The 19,213-nt window shown below is 38.9% G+C and overlaps 1 protein-coding gene across 2 annotated transcripts in view; it reads left to right on the top strand.

Moving 5' to 3' along the window:
* The window catches only part of ppm1bb (protein phosphatase, Mg2+/Mn2+ dependent, 1Bb), a 39,135-nt gene extending 26,547 nt beyond the window's left edge, over nucleotides 1-12,588 (top strand). The window contains exons 5-6 of one of the 2 annotated variants that reach the window (XM_041815125.1): nucleotides 1,413-1,470; nucleotides 11,281-12,588. In XM_041815125.1, coding sequence (XP_041671059.1) covers nucleotides 1,413-1,470; nucleotides 11,281-11,310 — 88 coding nt within the window. In that variant the 3' untranslated portion in view covers nucleotides 11,311-12,588. The other variant, XM_041815124.1, reaches the window with a different exon arrangement.
* The last annotated feature ends 6,625 nt before the right edge of the window (nucleotides 12,589-19,213 follow it).

Raw genomic sequence — 19,213 nt, 5'->3', positions numbered from 1 at the left:
GAGCTACCTGTTTGAGGGCATGTCTAGAGCTGATGACGCGGCATTTTGAGTTGATGACACTGAACAGCTGCACTACAGTAAGCATTATTTTGTTCTGCCAGAAGAAGAGTTTGCCATTGTTTGTACTTCAAATTTTCTTTCTTCTCCTATTAGTAATCCGGCAGGTATTTTAAATTTGGTGCAGCTGTTGCTACTGAAATACGTCGGCGATGCGTCCCTGAATGACGACAAACCACTGACGTCACCACGGCACGCTTGGAGGGCGGGTTTGGGCAGGACAATTCTGGGTGCGACTCAGTGGAGCCTGGCTCAGCCAAACTGGTGATCAGCACAGCTTGGTTTGGATCAGCAGGCTAACAGTTATAGAGGAAGAGCCACACATATGTGAATGATGTCTGACATGGCTTGTCCAGGCTTTAAACATTTTTTTAGAATAGTCTTTAAAAAAATCCTACTTTCTTCATGTTTGCATTTTTTTGTATTAAATATGTTTATGTTTTTGTATTACATAGTAGTTTTTTCTTGTTAAATTTGAAAATGACAAAAACTCTTTAATGCAACAATTCATATCCAATTTGCAAAACAAGTCAAAATCATCAGCATTAGATATTTTTAAACAATTGGTCAACCCTTATTTAGGAATAAAAGAGAGTTAAGGAATAATTGCATATCAAATCGCAATTGCAATATTGGAGAAAAAAATTGCATTTTGATTATTTTCCCAAATCGTTCAGCCCTAGTAAACAGTCCAAAAAAGACAGTTTTATTACACTTTTCTATGCAGATATCATTTCTTGCCCCCATCTGGAGTTCTTCACTGTGATGTGACATTATCTGCAAAAAGCCGCTGACAGTGGTGCCCCTCTGCCTACTATGGATGTTTTATTTTGTTTGAGACGCCATCACAGTCCTCTTCCTACTTCCACATCTACCGTGCAGCTCAGAGAATGCTAATGACAGTATTCAAGCACTGTTGGGTTCATATCGCCTGTGGACTGGCTGGAATACACATGATTTGTGCTTGAAACCACCTCACCAAGATATAATGTTCCATTCTTCAGCTGTATAATAAACAAGTTTTCCAGTGCTCTGTTAACATTTTCACAGTTCTTAGATCTTTCATGATGATTAAACAAAAATCATCAGCTTACTTGATAATGTAGTCAATTGTTAATTGAAGTATTGCATCTCCAGATCCTACTTGAGAAAACAATTCTACCTAGGCATTCACAAAGAGATGCAGTAACCTCTTTTATGTATGAGAGGCAGACACCCAGGTATTGACTCAGCTGCTTTCTTGGCTCCATTAAAATGTGAATCAATATACATTTGCTGAGAATGAACTGTTTGCATTAAGCGGTGAGTTGTTCCTTTCTCTAACAGCTGCTGTGTGTGTCTTTGTGCATTTGCAGACGGAGTGTGATCGAGGCCATGTACAACAAGCTGAATCCTCACAGAGAAGAGGAAGGGGTGAGTTGATCACTCTCTGAACTCCTCACCTCTCTAAGACCTTTCAGCCCACCCCCTCCTCCCCTCTACATGACGTCATACACACACCAGCCCAGACGAAGACACTCTTTTGTGCTTGTGTGAGAATGAGAGAGCGAGAGTATTAAAATAATTTAGGTGTAAAGGCAGGTGGAGGATACATTTTTACAGAACAACTTTAGTAAGCTCAGAGAAACTCAGTGGTTTCATTCACTGGAGAATGTCAAAGGCCCTTAATTTTGTAATAATTCAGTTAAATGGTCTGTGCTCAATCTTCTTTTGCAAAAGCCCTAAAGTGTGGAATAAAAAAAGATGATCATTTTTGTTGACGTCAGCATTAGAAGAGGGCACTTCTGTGATAACTAAGAAACTGCTATTGACAGTTGTGTAATGATAAGTCATGATCTGATGAACTGAAAAAAATAAAATGACCATCAAAAGGTAAAGTGCATAATTAATGTGTTTTTTCAGTGAAATTAGGTGCCAGATTTATCTCTTACCAAGCTTTATCTCTTAAATTCTTCTGCCAGGGGATCTCAGTCAAAGCAAAAACAAAAGATGTCGAGTAGAGGTAGGGGCTTGGCTTAGCTAAACTGCTTACTCCTTGTTTTGAATTGAGGACTCTGTTCAATAAAATTACACTACATTAGATGTATTTACTGTACAATGAATCAGTGTTTTGGTCTCATTGATAAGTTGTTGATTTAATGCGGAAGAAAACCTGTTAAAAGTACCCTTCCTGGTTTGTGCTGCAAGTGATCAAATGATTGGCACTTTTAACAGCTTTTCCCCCTCATTATAAGACATTTTTTAATGAAAAGTAGGTAAATAGTAAATAGATCTTATGCAGTTCAGGTTTTACTGCACAGAGCGCTGGATTCAAAACAATACGTAAGTGGCTGAGATGGACACGCAGAGCAGCTGGTCTGGTCTCTACTTGACCTGGAAATGATTAGTGTGGCCACAATGGTGACTTCAGCGACAGCGACTTCTGGTGAACTTGGGTGATTGAAATTGCAATTGATGGCAGAGAATATTTGTGGTCTGTCGCAAGTGAGCAGTGCTAAACATGCATGAGCGCATAAGAGCAGCCTCTAGAGCAGTTCCTGCTTCATTATATAGCAGCGTTCCACGTAACATACATGATAAGTCATGTCTGCCACAGTGGCTGCCATTACAATAAACTTGTCTTTATGATAAAAAGAAATTAAGAATTTCTTTGGATTTGAAAGATGTTGGAATATTTAAAGTAATGTAAGAGCACACCCAAAATACATAAACAGGAGTAGTTAAATTAATATCAACATTTAAGTGCAAAATTTTTACAAATTGAAGCTTCAACTAATTTTAGTGCTGTATGATGTTATTCCACTGTCGTCTTTAGCCAAATAGATTATTTTCAGCACCACTGTGGATGTCATTAAGTAGTATCTCATAAGGACACATTTAAATGCCAATTTTTAATCTAAAAAGTGGGACGTTCTAGAGCAACAAATACACTAGTACAAGACTTTAACCTCCTTAGACCTGAGCTTTTGTATGGAATGCTTTTTAAGTCTCTCTTTCTGATTCGGGATATGTAGAACCTGATAAGTTAAAACGTCAGCTTGGTCTTTTAACAGGAGTTTCTTGGAAATTTTCCTTTATAAAAATCCAACCATTTTCTTAAAATTTCAAAGAAATTACCATACATTTTCTGTGAAATCCTCAAATCCTTAAACATATTTCGAAGGATCCTATAAATGTACCTTATAACTTTTTTTCACATAGTCCTCAAATTTTTCAGTGAAACTCTTTCATTAAATAATAATAAAAAGTCACCTAAAATTCCATGTAACTTCCTGAAAATTTCAAGCAAATTTCAAAGCAAATCCCCCTAGTAAATTCTCAAAAAATGACAAATACATTACCCAAAATTCCATGAAAACAACTGGAATATCCAAACAAATTCCCTAAAATTTCCAGCCCCATTGCCTAATCAACCCCACCCCCCCAAAAAAATCTGAAATTTGCTTAGAAAATGCCCCAAATGTCCAAACAATTCCTCAGATTCCCATGAAAATCTCCCCCCCCCCCCCAAAAAAGCTAAATTAAAAAAAGAAGAAATATTCCCAATGAAACTCTCAAAATATACAAACATATTCCCAAAATTTTCCTGAAAATACTTGATCATTTCTGAGCTTTGTCCTCAAAATATACAAACAGCAAATTCTCCCAACAAAGTACTTAAACATCAGTGGACAGTCTGAACAATGATCTCAAAAAAAGGCAGAAATTAATACTATGCTGTGGAAAGTCACAGTGTAATGTCGTCATACGTTCATGCAGGGTCTTAAGATGTGCACCATCATTTCTGTAAGTGTAGCACCACCATCATACATTGCATGCTGCCTGACACTGTAGAAAAAATAGTTTTATTCATTGATAGAAGACTGCTGTGCAGCTGAAGGTGAGCTGGAATCCTACTGGGATACATAACAGAGCAGACCAGGCAGGCTGTGCCACTTTTTAACAGATTTTCTCCCTCAATAGGTTGAAATCTTGCATTGTAGAAAATAGCTGTATGTTTTAAGTAAATGAATGTTTTGGAGCACTTCTTTGAACTTTAAGTAAAAACAGTGATGGCCATGTGATCCACCACAGAATACGAAAGATCAACAACCTCACAACAATCTTTGATCATCACAGAAAAGGTATGAAGTTACCACAGGAAGGCCTCAGCGCAGGGTTTTAGACAGTATGTAAGGATGGATGTGATGTTTAATTTTGAGGTCTTATTGATGTCAGTGGAGTCTTGACCTGCCGGCTCTTTATGTGTCTGGGCTGTGTGGGTGCTGACCAACACCCCCCTCTCTGTTACACCACACAGCAAATATCACAAAGGGTTGTTGGTCACAGGGTCAGAGGTAGCGTTTGCATGGGTCTGTCTGACTGGTGCAAGAATGTCCCTGACATCGTCACGTCAGTGTGTGCGAGATATTTGTGTCACAGTGCTGTGAGTGCAGTGCTGCTGTTTGTTAGATGTGTGTGTTTTACCATGGAGCGTGCCTGCAGAGTCTGACCCCTGGCGTGTCACCTCAGGCCTGCGCGGGGGGAGAGAAGGAGGAGAGTGAGGAGGGAGGTGGCAGCACGGCAGCTCATCTGCTGGAGGCTCTGCGGCAGTTCCGGCTGCACCACCGGGGGCAGTACCGCACAGTGCTGGAGGAGTCCCTGGCTGCCTTCCACCTGCCCGGGGAGGAGAGCATTACCGAGGGAGCCGGGGAGGGCAGGAGGACCTCAGAGGACGACAACGGGAACGACAACAGCCAGGAGCAGCCCGCCTCCCCTCCCTCTCCCCCCTCGCCCCCGCCCTCACCTGCCAATGCAGAGCCAGAGAGCAGCCAAGATGCGCCCGTCCCCGAGTGTGATCCCCCCTCTAAATGAGCATCTCTCAGCTCCAGTCAGATGTGCTTTGAACCTCACCTCCTTTTTCCTTCATCACAGAACTTGAATGGAAAAATCCACTCTGGGCTCTATCACAAGTCTCCTTTTTTCCATTCATAAATATTTCACTAATACAGTGGAAATAAAAATGCCCCCTCTGTCCATTCAAGCTCTGTTCTGAAGCTTTATATATCTCTTCCACCTAAAAAGGGCTTTCTTTTTCCTTTTTCCTGTCTGTGGCCCCCTTCCCACTGATCACCTTGGCTTGGATTCCCAAACTTGCCAGCCACTTTTACGACGTATCTCACAGACTGATGTTTACAACCGAAGCTAATAAGTCATTATATCATGCAGAAGTGGCTGGTGAAGCAGAAAATGAACCTTGCACTCCATGGCCTACATTTCCCAGTATTGGCTTCTGGCTGACCCCCCCTTTCCCCTCCCTGCACCCCCCACACCTGCTTACAGCAAACGAACTGTCAAAGAAAAGGAGAGAAGACCCTCTGAACTGCAGCTGTGTTCAGACAAACCCTGTCTACAGACTCAGAAAGCACTCTTTTGCGTATTTGTGTGTATCTGTGTGTGAGTGTGTGTGTTTGAGTGGCCAAGAAAGACACAGATCATCACTGCTGAATTGTTTTGTAGTGGGAGGATTTCTCTGAATGTTAGTCCATTAGAAGCATATTCAACTAGGTTTGGTTAATCAAAGCCATCTGGAACCACATTGGGGGGGGGGGGGTGTTAAGATGGTTTAGTGGGTGTATGTTTGTAGTTTGAGCTTCTTTTACTTAAAACCATTCCATCACCACATAAACATAAACCATATCACCACATTTGAAGATGCTGCCTCACAGTTCTGCACAACAACATGGTAGTTTGTCCCTGGTTGTTGCTTTCTGGATGAATGTAAATGTGTCAAAAGGGCAAAACATAGTCAACATTTTTAGATGATACAAAAAATATTTTGAGTAAAAAATGCAGATGGCTTTACAAAAAATAAATCAAAGTAGTTTGTCTTGAAGACAGAGCAAGTCATTTTTGGATATTCAGTATCACTCTATCTTATTTGATGTGGTTCAACTTTTATTTCAGCCTATCTCGTGTCAGTGTTAGCTGTTGCCTTCGATTAGCAGCTCACATCACAGTTACTGTTGACAAAGTCTTTTCACTGTCCAGGTGGTGGAAGATACAAGAAGGCTACGTTCACACAGGCCAGAATACTCAATTTTGATCTTTTCTCAGATCTGATTTTTTTTGTTTGGCTGTTCACACTGCAGTCAAATTCCAAAGTATCAGATACGTATCTGATTTAGACCGACCTATGAAAATGGCCTGAATCTGATTTGAAAAGATCATGTTCAGTGTGACTTGAGCTGTTCATACTGTCAGATAAAAAGCAAAAAAAACAAAACAAAACAAAACAAACAAACAAAAAAAACAGATTTGGGTCCATTTTAAAGGGATATTTCAGAATTTTTTAGGTTGGGTTGAATAAGGTACCTGCCACTAGTAGTAGCACAGGAAACACTTGGAGAAGCTAGGCTATACAGCTTAGCAGATTGGTACAGTTTCACCACAAGTGTTTTATTATTCACCCAAAAAGCCTCTGTGTTTGGCAAATCTAGCTGTTCAGATATGCTGAAGCGGAGGAGCACATAGCTGATAGCGCAAGCTTACATAGCAAAAGTATTGTCAAACACAGAGGCTGGGCTAAAAATAAAATACTCAAAAAATTCTCAATATAGCGTACAATTGAGCCAACTTGATACCTGGCCAATTGTTTACCTTAAATTTGTTAAATTACATGGTGAAACTATACCATCTGCTACACTATTTAGCCTAGCTTCCTCTAGTGAGATCTGTGTGACCTTAAGGGACAATACTCTCTAAAATCACTGGAGAATAATGCTACTACTAAGTACCTCAGACAACCCAACTTTAAAAAAAAAACAAAGAAATATTCCTTTAACTGCAGTGTGACTGAGCTGAAGGAGCAATCAATCACCGACCTAAATGACTTGGGCTGATGTGAAAATTCACACAAAATCAAACCTGTTCGAAAAATTAGGATGAAAAACTAACTTGGTGTGTAAAGGCGTTCTGCTGCCACTCTTGAAGATTTTCCTCTTGTAAACAAAAACAAGCAGTCTGAAAAACCCTTCTGTGAAAGCACTGCCCCTTTGTGTTGCTTGTAAAAGACATTTACCTTGTGTTATGGAAAAAAAACCTTTGCTTTATAGGGAACCCTTATTTTAAGACACATTGTCCTAATTAAATTAACATTCCTGTCTTTTGTATATTTTTTGTACAAGGAAGACAAATTTGCACATTTTGAAAAACAATTGCAAAACAAGTGAACATATAGGCTGAAAGTTTTGTGCAATGCACTCTGGGTAGAGATGCCAAATGGTTGCATTGTTCTTCCTGCATCTTTCTGATAGTTTTCCCTTGATCTACATTATATTAACTTCCTCTTTTTTGTCCTCTTCAATAAAACCAGGATGAAATGAAACATTTTTAATGATGCCACTCCATAGGAAGAATAGAGCAGCAGATTGACATCACTACCCAGAATGCACTGCTTCACAATGACAGCTTACATGTATTTTTTTTGTTTCAGTTTTTTCAAAATGTAGAAATCTAGTGTTTCTTTGTACAATGATCATTTAAAGCATTGGATCTCAACTGGTGGGTTGAAACTCAGAGATGGGTCACAGTATGTGCCTGGAAAAAGTTTGCGAAAAAATTTATTATTTGCTTTTAAATTTGAAGGACACGTCTCCATCTCTTAGTCCCATTTCATCTTTTGTTCCATCTCAAGTCCAAACTGCTTGTAATTAAAAACATTTGGTTACGATTGCAGAATGTAAGAAATTTGGTTGTGGTTTACCCTTAAGGCGGTTGGTCCTGACATTGACCAGTTGAGAACCAGTGATAAAAAGGACATTAATGATTATGTAATAAGGTAAACATGTCAATACGTTTATATTTTCATGGGTTTTAAACCTATCTGAAGACATGCTAGCATGTCAACAGTATCTGATTTGAGCTGAGTGCATCATTCATGGTAAATGCTGCTGTTAGCATTATACTCATATAACAGCTGAGGTTAAGGGTAGCTAAAGTACAACAGATAAAAGTTGAGCTGAGTCAGTTGGTGGGGTTAAAGATGTAAGAAAGCCTCTGAGATATAATCAGCATTGTTCTGTTAACTCAGCCTTTCTTTGGAGACACCTTAAAAATATTACACCCACACAATCATGTGAGCAATCACTGCTGCTAATTCATATGCTAACAGTGAAAACAAAATACTTCCATGCCATATTAGCTTACTGATATACTAGTTTATTATATTAACATGCTGGCAGGCTATCTCACCACTTACCAGTAAATATTAGACGGCTCAAGCTTACAGGCGTTTACAATAGCGCTGGAAAAGTGGCCTCATGATGAAACTAGTGAGGGGATTAGGCTCTCAAATGTTTCTACAGCACATCAATCTATCATATTCTTACAATTTTGAACTCAGAATTGCAACATATGAGATTAACTGTGGCAAGACTTGTCAAAAAAAGCCTAAGTAATGCATATTTTTCTTCTCTGGGGGGCAGGTAGATGAAGGATGTTGTATAATGCCCGACACCCAGCAACTCTGCATGCACTGCACTTATCTCTTCAATAAAGGAACTAAGATATCAGCGGGGAGGTTATGCTAAACACTGTGTGTATGTATGTGCGTTTGTGTATGTATGAAGTGTATTTGTATGTGATTACGTGGGTCGGATCAGTCCCATGCAGTAAAAATGACAAATGAATAAAATAAAAAATGATTTGAGGTATAATGCTATGATTTGTCTGATGTGTATGAGTATCCCTTTGTGTCTCTTATCTGACTGTACAGAGATGTTTCCTGTCCTCTTGTCATGTTTTTTTTTTAATCTAAGTGAGTGTCGATCCCTGACGTAGCCCAGGGAAATGTGTTTGCAATAGATGGAGGGAAATCCCCAAAACTTTTAGCGCTTCGTAGTGACCATTTCTGTTAAGTTTTAGGGAACAGAAATTAGACCCTCTTCCTTGTCTCATCAGCATCTAGCTTAAGCCTTGTCTTGTGGTTTTATTTTAGCTGCTTAAAGAAATTTTAATCCTTAGTATCCTTTAAAACGGGGTTTTCAAAGTGTTGGAGAGAACATAATAACTGCTATGGCCTATTTAAGAAATTTAACTCCTGCTTAAACATTATAAACAAAGCTGTTCGGACGCTATGCACATCATTATTTTTATATCACTGTCAAAATCATCGACAGTTAACTAGCGGCCATTACCTCCGTTTTATTTTGCTCGCCTCTGTTTTTGTGGGAACAGTAGGTCTGCGTCCAAGACGCACATGCAGTTAACATTAAATATGGAGGTTTAATGGAGAAGAAAGGGATCTCACAATCACTGCCCAGTACCTGTTGCTCACATCAGAGGCTCTTCTGAGGTGTACTCTAAGATAATGTTGTCAGACAGTAAGATCATATTCAGTTCTTTCCCCAACACATAGGTATAGGGTGAAGTAATATCAGATTTTTGCTGTCTTCACAAGCGGTTCACTGATATGTTTTTTTTTCAGGACCTATACCGATTATTAGCAGCTCATGAGACTGATAGCCAATGTTTGGAACTGATATTCATTTGTTATTAAGTACAAAATGTATTTAATCTTGCAAAAGTGAAATTGCATAATCAAAAAAATGAAGGAAAATTAGCAATCTAGTCTCACGACATCTAGCCAATCAGATTGTACACAGGACATTTGTTGAGACTTTGGAGAGTGAAACTAAAGCTAGAGAGGAAGACAAACTTGTCAGTGGGACCAAAGTAATATACTTTTTTGTTTGATTTACTTAATTATCTGTAAAATAAAATGCACATGCAGATCCAAATGCTACATACTGTCCTCAATAATCGGTTAAGCCAATAATTGGTCTTCCCCTAGTCTTCATTATGTACAACTCCACCCGATATGTTGCTTCAGTTGTCTTTGTATTAACAGAGCTCAATATCTCAGTGATTTTTCTGTAACCTCTAGCTTCCTGTCAAAATACTTGTGTGACTCAGTCCCTAAACTTGGCTGCTTTGTCTCACCATGACCCAGAGCCTCATGCTGTCATTAGTGAGCACCTCTTTGTAAATTACACACCATGGCACAGAGCATCATTATCAGAAGTCACACATGAAAATCCACATTTTTAGATAGTTGTGGTCATACTTGCTCTTTTTTTCTGCTTATTAGGAATGTGACAGTATCAAAATCTCAGGGTAATACCTCTGTAACAAGTCCATGGTATGGTTTTATCAGAAAACCTTAAAACAACAACTTAAGACTGGAAAAAAGTGACATCAGCATAGGTGTAATTTGAATATTACAATATGGCAAAAAGTGCGGTAGGCTTAAAATATATACTTAAACTTTGGCTCCATCCTGTTTACTAACCTAAAATCTTTGTTTTCCCCCACTGAAAACAGCTCTAGGTCTTTCCTGATATTGACACCAGGAAACTAAAGTCCTCCAGACCCATCAGAGTTAAAAGCTTCAGGAGCCTCTACAGTCTCTAAAACTTGGTCACTTGGTTTTTCCTTGCCACTCGTAGGAGCCACCATTTTCAGGCTGTTAGATTAAGCCAGCGAATGGAGTGCAAAGGATGATGGGCATACAGTGGCTGATGGGAACTGAAGTTCCTGCTGTCCTTCTTTCTGCTTCTCTATAAAACTACACTTTTTACCCTTGAGCCTCAAACCTTGATTGAGGTTCTTGAACCTCAGACAAGTCCACTTTCCCCCTTGAGGAAGATTTGTATAACCATGATATGAAAGAATGAGAATGTACACATACAATCCCTCTGTGGTAACTCATAAAATCTCTCAGTTTTGCCTCATTTATTACTTTAGTTTACTAAGCAAGTCACTTTCTTTCAGGTTGTTATTTTGTCATGGCTCCCCTGAGGTTCTCTCCTCACACTTTGAAAACCACTGCTTTAAAACATTAGCACCCTGGTGGTTTTAGACCTCCAAAATAAGCACCTGCCATGTTGTTGGAGTGAAGGGGAGCTGCTTCTCTAGGCTATAGGGACTTTTTTCTCTCCATTTCTCCACTGTTTTTCAGTCTGACAGTTGGCCTCGTGATTCTCCGCAAGGTGAGTCATCGAAGGTCTGGGTTCTGGTTGTGTTAACGTGCAGCCTTAACAGCCTGAATCTCATTGTGTTTTACCTTTATCCCTATTGGGTAGATGAAAGAGACAAGAAAGTTTTAATTATTTTAAAATGCATTGGGATCAGTAATTAAACTAATCCTAACACACCTCTCTATTTCTCCCTCCTCTTACCCAGAGTGCTGGTGAGCTTGAAGACCCATGGTAGCTGTGGCAGCGCCCCCTTCCCTGTCTCCTCCTGCCGATTGGTGCGTCCACCCCGAAAGGAGGAGTGTCTCTCCATTGCGCCATGTCTTTCTCCACTAAAAGAGGACATGTGGTGTGTGTTGGAGTGCGTGAGTGTGCGTATGTTGGTTGTGCATGTGCGTGCGTATGGGTGTGCGTTTGCAGGGATGGGACAAAGACAATGACAACTACACACGAACACATACTGCTTTAAACCTGGAGGAAAACAAAAATCACTTTTCAGAAATGTCAAGATTTTATGAACTGAAGCATTGTGATGGTAGGGATGATTTTTACCATTGAGGTGTTTTTTTTCTTTTCTTGAATGTTGACATTGAACACCTGACTTCACAATGACATGAGGACCTATAATGTGTGTGCGTGTTGTGTGTGCGAGAGACAGTACGTGTGTGTGAGAGTGTTTCAAGGAGGGCCAAGAGAAGACAGACGGTGGATAAAGACTTTGTATGTAACTCTTCTTCTCCTGGACTTTTATTTTTTTGTGCTCCTGGGTCTGATCATTGCCTAACACCTTTTGCTTCTCCCCTCTTAAAAAAAAAGACACACACACTCTCTCTAACACACACACAAACACGACAAACCATCAAACACCCTCCTTCCACCATCCCCACTTCCACCTGTGCACGTATGTGATGTGCAACCTTCGCAGGGCACTGCATGAGGACTTTGGTTCTACATGTACAGCTACGTGGTTTTCTAGTCGACCCCGGATGGACAGCCATTGGTTGAGACTGACTGAACCAGAAGGACCTCTGCACTCTGATTGGTTCCTGCTGTGTGAGAAGTGGAAATGATTTGGATTTTTTTTTTAATTATTAGGATGATGACGATGATAATCATGATGGGGAAACAGGAGGTTATCTAGTTCACTGAAAAGCTGAGTGCAAGTTGGACTCATGGAGACAGGTGGTGGGTAGGGGGGGCTGTTGTATCACTGGTTGGACTTCCTGTAAGAGGAGGAGGAAGGTTAGGGCAGGAGGATGGGCTCCCTCTCCTTCCCCCCACCATCATGGTTGGAAGTACACATGACAGAGGACTGTCCTGACAGAGGAAAGTTTTTTTTTTTAATGTTGTCCATGAGGTTACTAGCTACTCGCTATGTAGAGTGAGTGAACTCCCTGTTTTAACCCTGTTCCTGGTTCTCAGACTGCATTGGTAATGTTTGTATTGCTGTTGTTTGATTGCACTCACATTTGATTACAGAAAGCGTCTATATATGAAATAAAATACCTGCCAAGGATTCTGTGGTGGCTGTGTATTTCAATAAGACATCATAACACATCATGTCATCTCTGGTGTTTTTGTGCATGCCTTGTATAAGATGTTCTTCTCTGTTACCTGCTTAGTAAGGGTCCTAAAACACAGTGAGATTATAATTATCAAACAGGTAAGTAGAAATCAGTCTTTAGTAACAGGGTGTCTGTGGGGGTCTTAAAAAGTGTTAGAATTTTAAAAATCTATTTAGCCAAAATTAAGGCTTTTAAGAAGTATAAAAAAGTCTTAAATGCAAGACTCTTAGGTCTTAAATATGATATATTTATGGCATTTAAGGGGTTGTTTATTTAAAATTAGATATAAATAAAGAAACTCATAACTATCCTAAAATGGGCTGATGTACTTTTTTTTTTTACTTTTTACACTAACAGCAATGTAAAACTTGTAAATACAGCATCTAGATTAGTAAAAATTAAAAATTAAGTCCTTACATTCAGCTGCTGTGTGGTATCAGGTTTTTTTCCTCAAAGTCTAATCTCAAATTTCTCTAAGTAAGCCTAATTTACATACTACAATGGGAAATACCAACATTTTCTTTGTTGTCACATTTTTTATCTTATGTAGGCGCAAAATGTACATTTAACTGTTTTTAATGTAATGGGTTAGAAATTGAAGATGTGATAGAGTATTAAAATGTATATATGGAGATTTTTTTTCAGGCATCCATGTTGAATTTTATAGTTAAGTAATGTATCATTTCAAAGTTGAATTTAAGTAAAAACAAGACCTTAATGTAGATCAGTGGTTCTCAACATTTTCTCCTTAAGGTCCCCCATTCATGTCCAAGAGCAGCTAAGACCCCCATGTCCCACTTGGAAAAAGTACACATCAATTTTAGTTGTTTTTATTAAGAAAATCCCAATACAATAGATAACTAGATACTTTATTAATCGTGGGGGATATTCAAGTAAAAGGCTTGTAATAGGCCTGCATACAGTTGTTACTGACAAAAAATAAATGTGTAAACTATTCATTAGTATGACTGTGTATCAGGGCCACTCTTAAAAAATGAAGGGTCCGTTAATTCTCAATAAATCCCTCAAAATTCTCAAGTTTAGATAGTTGTTCATTTGGGAGAAAAAAAAATTTAAGTCATATGTACGTGAACCAAAACTTTATTTTTTTCCAGATTAAATCAAAAATTCAATTGCCACTGTTCCTGCCACTTAATTCAGTTTGGTTTATTGTATTTTTTGACTTTCCACTGTTGTTAATTCAGAATCTTTAAACATAAAAACTTCTGAGTTCTAATGTCAAATTTTAATACTTTTTAATTTCTTAAATTCTGAGTTTGTTTGCTTGTAAATATACAACTTTATAGTTTCAAAAATATATTTTTTTACCCAAAAAATATTGACTGGTTTGCTCAAAAATTAATGTTATCTCGTATTAATCATATTTTTTTTAATCTTTCAGGTTGGCTCTAGATGTATTTCATTTAGAGGTGTTTTATAAATATAGTCCCGAATTAAGTAATAATACGGTATTTGGTGGGGTAAAATGACTTCAAATGATTTAGAGGACAAAGTTAAGGTGTAACTGGAAGCTAGTGCTCTGATGACATGTTGGACTGGAAGAAGTAGTCTATTTTATTAGAAGTGTGTCTCAAAAATTGTAAACAGATACCCCCCCCTCTCCCCCAGTTGGATTTGTCCATGTGACGTCAGTTGTAAGGTGGGAAGAGCTGACTGACAGTTACACCAGTTGATATTTAATACCAATAAATGATAGAATATATGAACAGAAAAGTATAAAACTAGGGTGGGAAGATCCACTAAATGTTTATGCAAACAGCTCTGTTTACACCCAGTTATTTCTCTGCGAACATTGGTGATGCTAATGTCAAAATCCTGCTAGCTAGCTGGCAGTAACTTTATGTATGCCGCTGTTTACGCCACAGAAGAGGAGAAAATGATGTTTCTTTGACCTGGCAGGTGTTTAGCAGTAGTCTGCCTTCAGTGTACCATCCAGGGGGCTGCAGATGAGGACCCCTCTAACAGGTAAAAAGGTGTAGTGGAAAAACTTGCTAGCCAGTTAGCACCTGTAGCTATTAGTGGCTTACACTTAATTGGTGTGTGTTTTTCTTATTGTACTGTTGGCTATAGGTGACTGAACTGAGCCTGAATCTTGTTGTTAAAAGACATGTACATTTATGAAAATATTAACAGCTATTGTGTTGCTCCACCTTCTTGTAAATCAAGTGTAGATGCAGGTATATGCATGTACACTTAGCTACGAACTTTTTTTACTTGTACACCAATACAAACTGTATTGGTATACAACAGTCTTTTATGTTTGTTTACAGTAACAGTGTTTGTGGAGCTCAGCTGGCGGCATAAAATCAGTCAGCTGTAGCTTGCAGTAAGTTCACATGAAAAAGTTCTGACCTATCTGAAATCTTTATTTATTAAATTTAATATAATATAATTATTAAATTAAATTTATATTAAATGTTTTTCAACCAGAGAAAAGATGTCTCAAAGTGACAGTCCAACAATGGTCTTGGGTGAGCTGTGCTACCTGAGGCCTCAGTTGGTCAATGATCCACTTGTCTAACCATGTGGAGAAACCCAGTGTCTTTACTAAAGAAAAACTGAGGCTATATAAATCTCTTTGTGCACATGTGTTTGTACTCTGCAGACATGTCAAGCACATGACCACAAATAGAATATGAAGATTTTTCTGATGTTTTGTTTGAAATGGGCCAAAGCTCTGCTTAGCCAACAGCAAGGGCCTTAAAAACACACTTGGATCAATTTTGGCATACCTGCTGATCTGGTCTTTTCATTCACTGACCTGGTTACAGAGCAACAGCTACTGATGTGCATTTTTGGTCGATTTTTTTAGAGCATTTTAAAAGAAAGCCTTGGCCTTGACAATGTCCACAGGCCCTCCAGGGTGTTGAAAAAGGCTGAGTATTAGTTAAGAGGATAACAATATTTAATTGGATTGATCCTCAGGGAAATATGACGCTAAAAGTTCCTATTAATGCATCTCAAAGTTACTGAGATATTTCAGTCATTGACCAGAGTCCAATCAGCCATCCCATTCATGGCTTAATTTATGAGAATCACTAAAATCTATGAACAGATTGTTGTGGATTTTGTCAGCCAGACGGGCCACGTGCCAAGAAGTGTGTATCAGATTTTGGTAGTAATCCAGTTCTGCCATTCCTAATGTTAGCTCAAGTCTCTAAAAATGACACTAACAATCTGTCCCCCTCTTATGTTGATTTTTTCCTTTTTCCACAATATTTCTACTGCTGAATTCAACTAGAATTCCTCACAAATATAGATAACTGACTTTATATCCGTGTTCACACATACACACACAACCACACACACACAAAACCCCTGTCTAATCTGTCACTCTGTCATAATTTGATCATAATCCCTAATCATAATCACATCGAATCTTAAAAGGTGTTCTCAATCTGGAGTGGGATTATGGGATTGCAAAGCATAAGTGTGAATGAGCAATCAAAATATATTACGTTGTTGGTGTTTGTAACGTGTGTGGGTGCGTTTGGGTTGGGGGGGGTTAACGGGGTAAAATTAATTTGGTAATGTTGGGGTGCAGAGTGCGCCCTCTGACTGTTTCACCCCCTGAATCCACTTTAAGCCTCATTTTTCAAAACAATAGACCTCACTGACCTGTTAAACTTGTTTGTGCTCCCCGTCCGTCTTAGTTTATCTTTAATCTCTGTCACTTTAATTTATTTTTATAGTAGTTGAAGACAGGTCTGAGCTTTGTGTCTTTGGTTTTTGTTTAGAAATGACATCTCTCTAAAGTTCATTGGAATGAGAGTGTTGGCCTGTAGGACAGTAGACTTTATAGCTTGAAATATCTCAACAACTTTAGGAAGAACGTCTATAAAACTGTTTCATACAATTTTTCATTGATTCTTTCTGTAACACGACCAGGTCAGAACGTCATCTCGCAAATATTGTTGTAACCAGTTGTAGGAAAAATATTCAAATGATGTGTCTGACTTGCTCTGCAGTCAGCAAAGCAAATGTGTATGTCGTTCCTAACAGTTAATTGACACAATACATGAATTTAAAGCTTTTTTCAATACTAGTAAAAATTAAATATTACTGATAGCTATTTCCATATCACAGAAACAAAAAAACTCATCCTTCGCATCCAGTGTCAGGTAATTTCTTGTTTTCATCAGCAAACATTGCAAGCAGACAATTCAGACAGTCCCCCCCCCCCACCCCGGTTTTAATGTGACTAAAATGTGTGAGTGTTTTTTAAGCTTTACTTCTTCACAATCATTTTGATTCACAGTATTTAAATTCTGCTGCTAGAGGACTCTCTATCAAAACAAAAACAAAAGATGACAAGTAGAGAGTGCTGCCCTCCTCAGCTGTTTACTTCCTGACTCTGTTCAACAAAAACAGCACTCCCTTAAGGCGGCGCACAACCATCGCGCACGATTTACGTGCTCACACTATATGGTCTGATCGTCATGCATGACCTTAGTGCTAACGGGGCAGGAGTGAAGTAACTGTGACAAAAGTCTGAGGAGTTTTCTTTGAAAAAGTCTTACACACCCAGGTTGAATACAGCCATATCCTAACTAAGGATGTTTCTAAGCGTCTATTTCTGTATTCAGCTAATCGCTCATTTAAATTTCGTTTAACCAACTACTCTAAAGAGGAGAAAATCTTCAGAAAACAGACAAATTCCTCACAGGGTCATAGGGTCAGCGGATGTGACGCTAGCCTGATATACTCTGTACAGCAAGGCTAACATTACAAGCTAACGCCGCCAGCCTTCGTTTCTCTTTGCAGATTAATATCGTGCTTTGAGATGTGGCCTGTTATCACTTCGAGTGGAAGTTATACGTGAGTTCAACCCTCGACAACCAACATATCACTTTATTCCCATTTACTACTTAAACAAACTTTGATATCATACTGTTCCTACCAAACGTTAACCGCTAAGCCACCACTGAGCTTCTCATGTTTACATCCATGAAGTGCCAGACAGAAAGGCAGCGGCCATTAGCTGAAGCTACAGCGGCCACTAGTGGCGGGAGGTTCGTTACTGTTTAAAAGAGCATTATAGATTGAGATTTCAAGCCTGTGTTTATAAGAATGATGGTAATTCGTTTAACCGACTCATAAATCCTGCCTGCTAATTTGATAAATGAATTTAACTGTTTTAGCGATGAACAGCGCGCATCCCTAATCCTAACTCTCTCTCCCTCCATCACACACACAGAAAGCATTTCCATCCGTGTCAGCTTGAGGTCCATGGGTAGGAATGTTTTCTTCTCATTTATGTCCTATATTAAAGCGGGGTGTGGGAGGCATTAGAAAGTCATTGCTGCTGTTGAAGTGATAATTTAAGATGCTGAACAGTCTATGAAGGATAAAAAAGACCCCAAAGTTGAGGATTCTCCCTGTGGTTCTGCTCTCACTGTGGGAGTTTTCTAGAGTTGGACGACCAAATAACAATCATGTCAAAAATTCATCCAACTAGTCGGGAGCAGCTGATCAGGCCGTAGTTGTGGTTGGCCTTCATATCTCTCTGTACATAGCACAACAAATGACAGTCGAAAGTCTGTGCAACTTCCAAACAAGTCGTACTAGTGTACGCCTGGCTGAAATTTTATTTACTAACTTTGGTTTCACTGATGAACCATATAATGAAAAGCTGTTTGTACTGACCTTCTTGGTTAATGTGACTCACAAAGCATTCTGGGAGAGCTTGGTTTGTGGAGGTGGACCCACTGAGCAGCATGTCTGGTCTGTACTTGACAACACCTGGTGGTGCTCAGTGTGTGCTCACAAAGACGTTAGCCAATGAGACACATTTCATTTCTCACGTTAAAAAAAAACAACAGATTTTTTTTACAATTGTTGTGTACGTGACTTTTGGTGTTTCTGCAGCCAGCCTCAAGTGGACACTTGCTGTATTGCAATTTTTTTGCACTTCTTCTCAGGAAGATCTCGGAGAGATTCCCAACTAACCGTTTTCACCAGTTTACACTCTAATTCCAAGATTACTGCCACATATGTTTATCCTGTGGTTTGAAACTTTGCATACGTGAAGTATGGACACCTAACATTGTGACTTTATGTTTTAAAAATCAGAAAAGTATAATGCCCCCTCTTTAAGTATCAAGCACTGAAAATGTTGACAGCTGTTTTGTGACAAACATTTTTATATAAAAAAGATATAGAAGACATTTTCTTTATGTAGAATTGTAATATTGTGTTCTTTATTCTTCTTTTTAATGTAGCTCTAAGAAATGATTCGATTTTCTCCTCTTGGTAACGGCCCTCCAAAATCCAGTCTAACCCTCATTTTGCAAATACTGTAGGTCTGGCAATGTGGCAGAAAGTCTTCAAAGTAAAAGCGTGAGGATGTGTGTACGCTGATAATAGAACTGAATTTAGGTGAAGTACAGTTTCAAACTACAGGAGCTATCACATCTGTACTATTTACTTTATTTACATAAACACTTTACATGTTTTCAGGCTTTCACCTTCCATCTCACTCTCATTCCTCGCCCCTCTTTCTCATTCACTTTGATTTGAATTGATTGCTTCTTTTTTGAAAACATCAGAGCTTGT

The sequence above is a fragment of the Cheilinus undulatus genome, linkage group 20, assembly GCF_018320785.1.
Source record: "Cheilinus undulatus linkage group 20, ASM1832078v1, whole genome shotgun sequence".
Lineage (NCBI taxonomy): Eukaryota > Metazoa > Chordata > Actinopteri > Labriformes > Labridae > Cheilinus > Cheilinus undulatus.
Note: the sequence above shows the minus strand (reverse complement) of the source record. Positions and strands in the feature narration are given on the sequence as shown.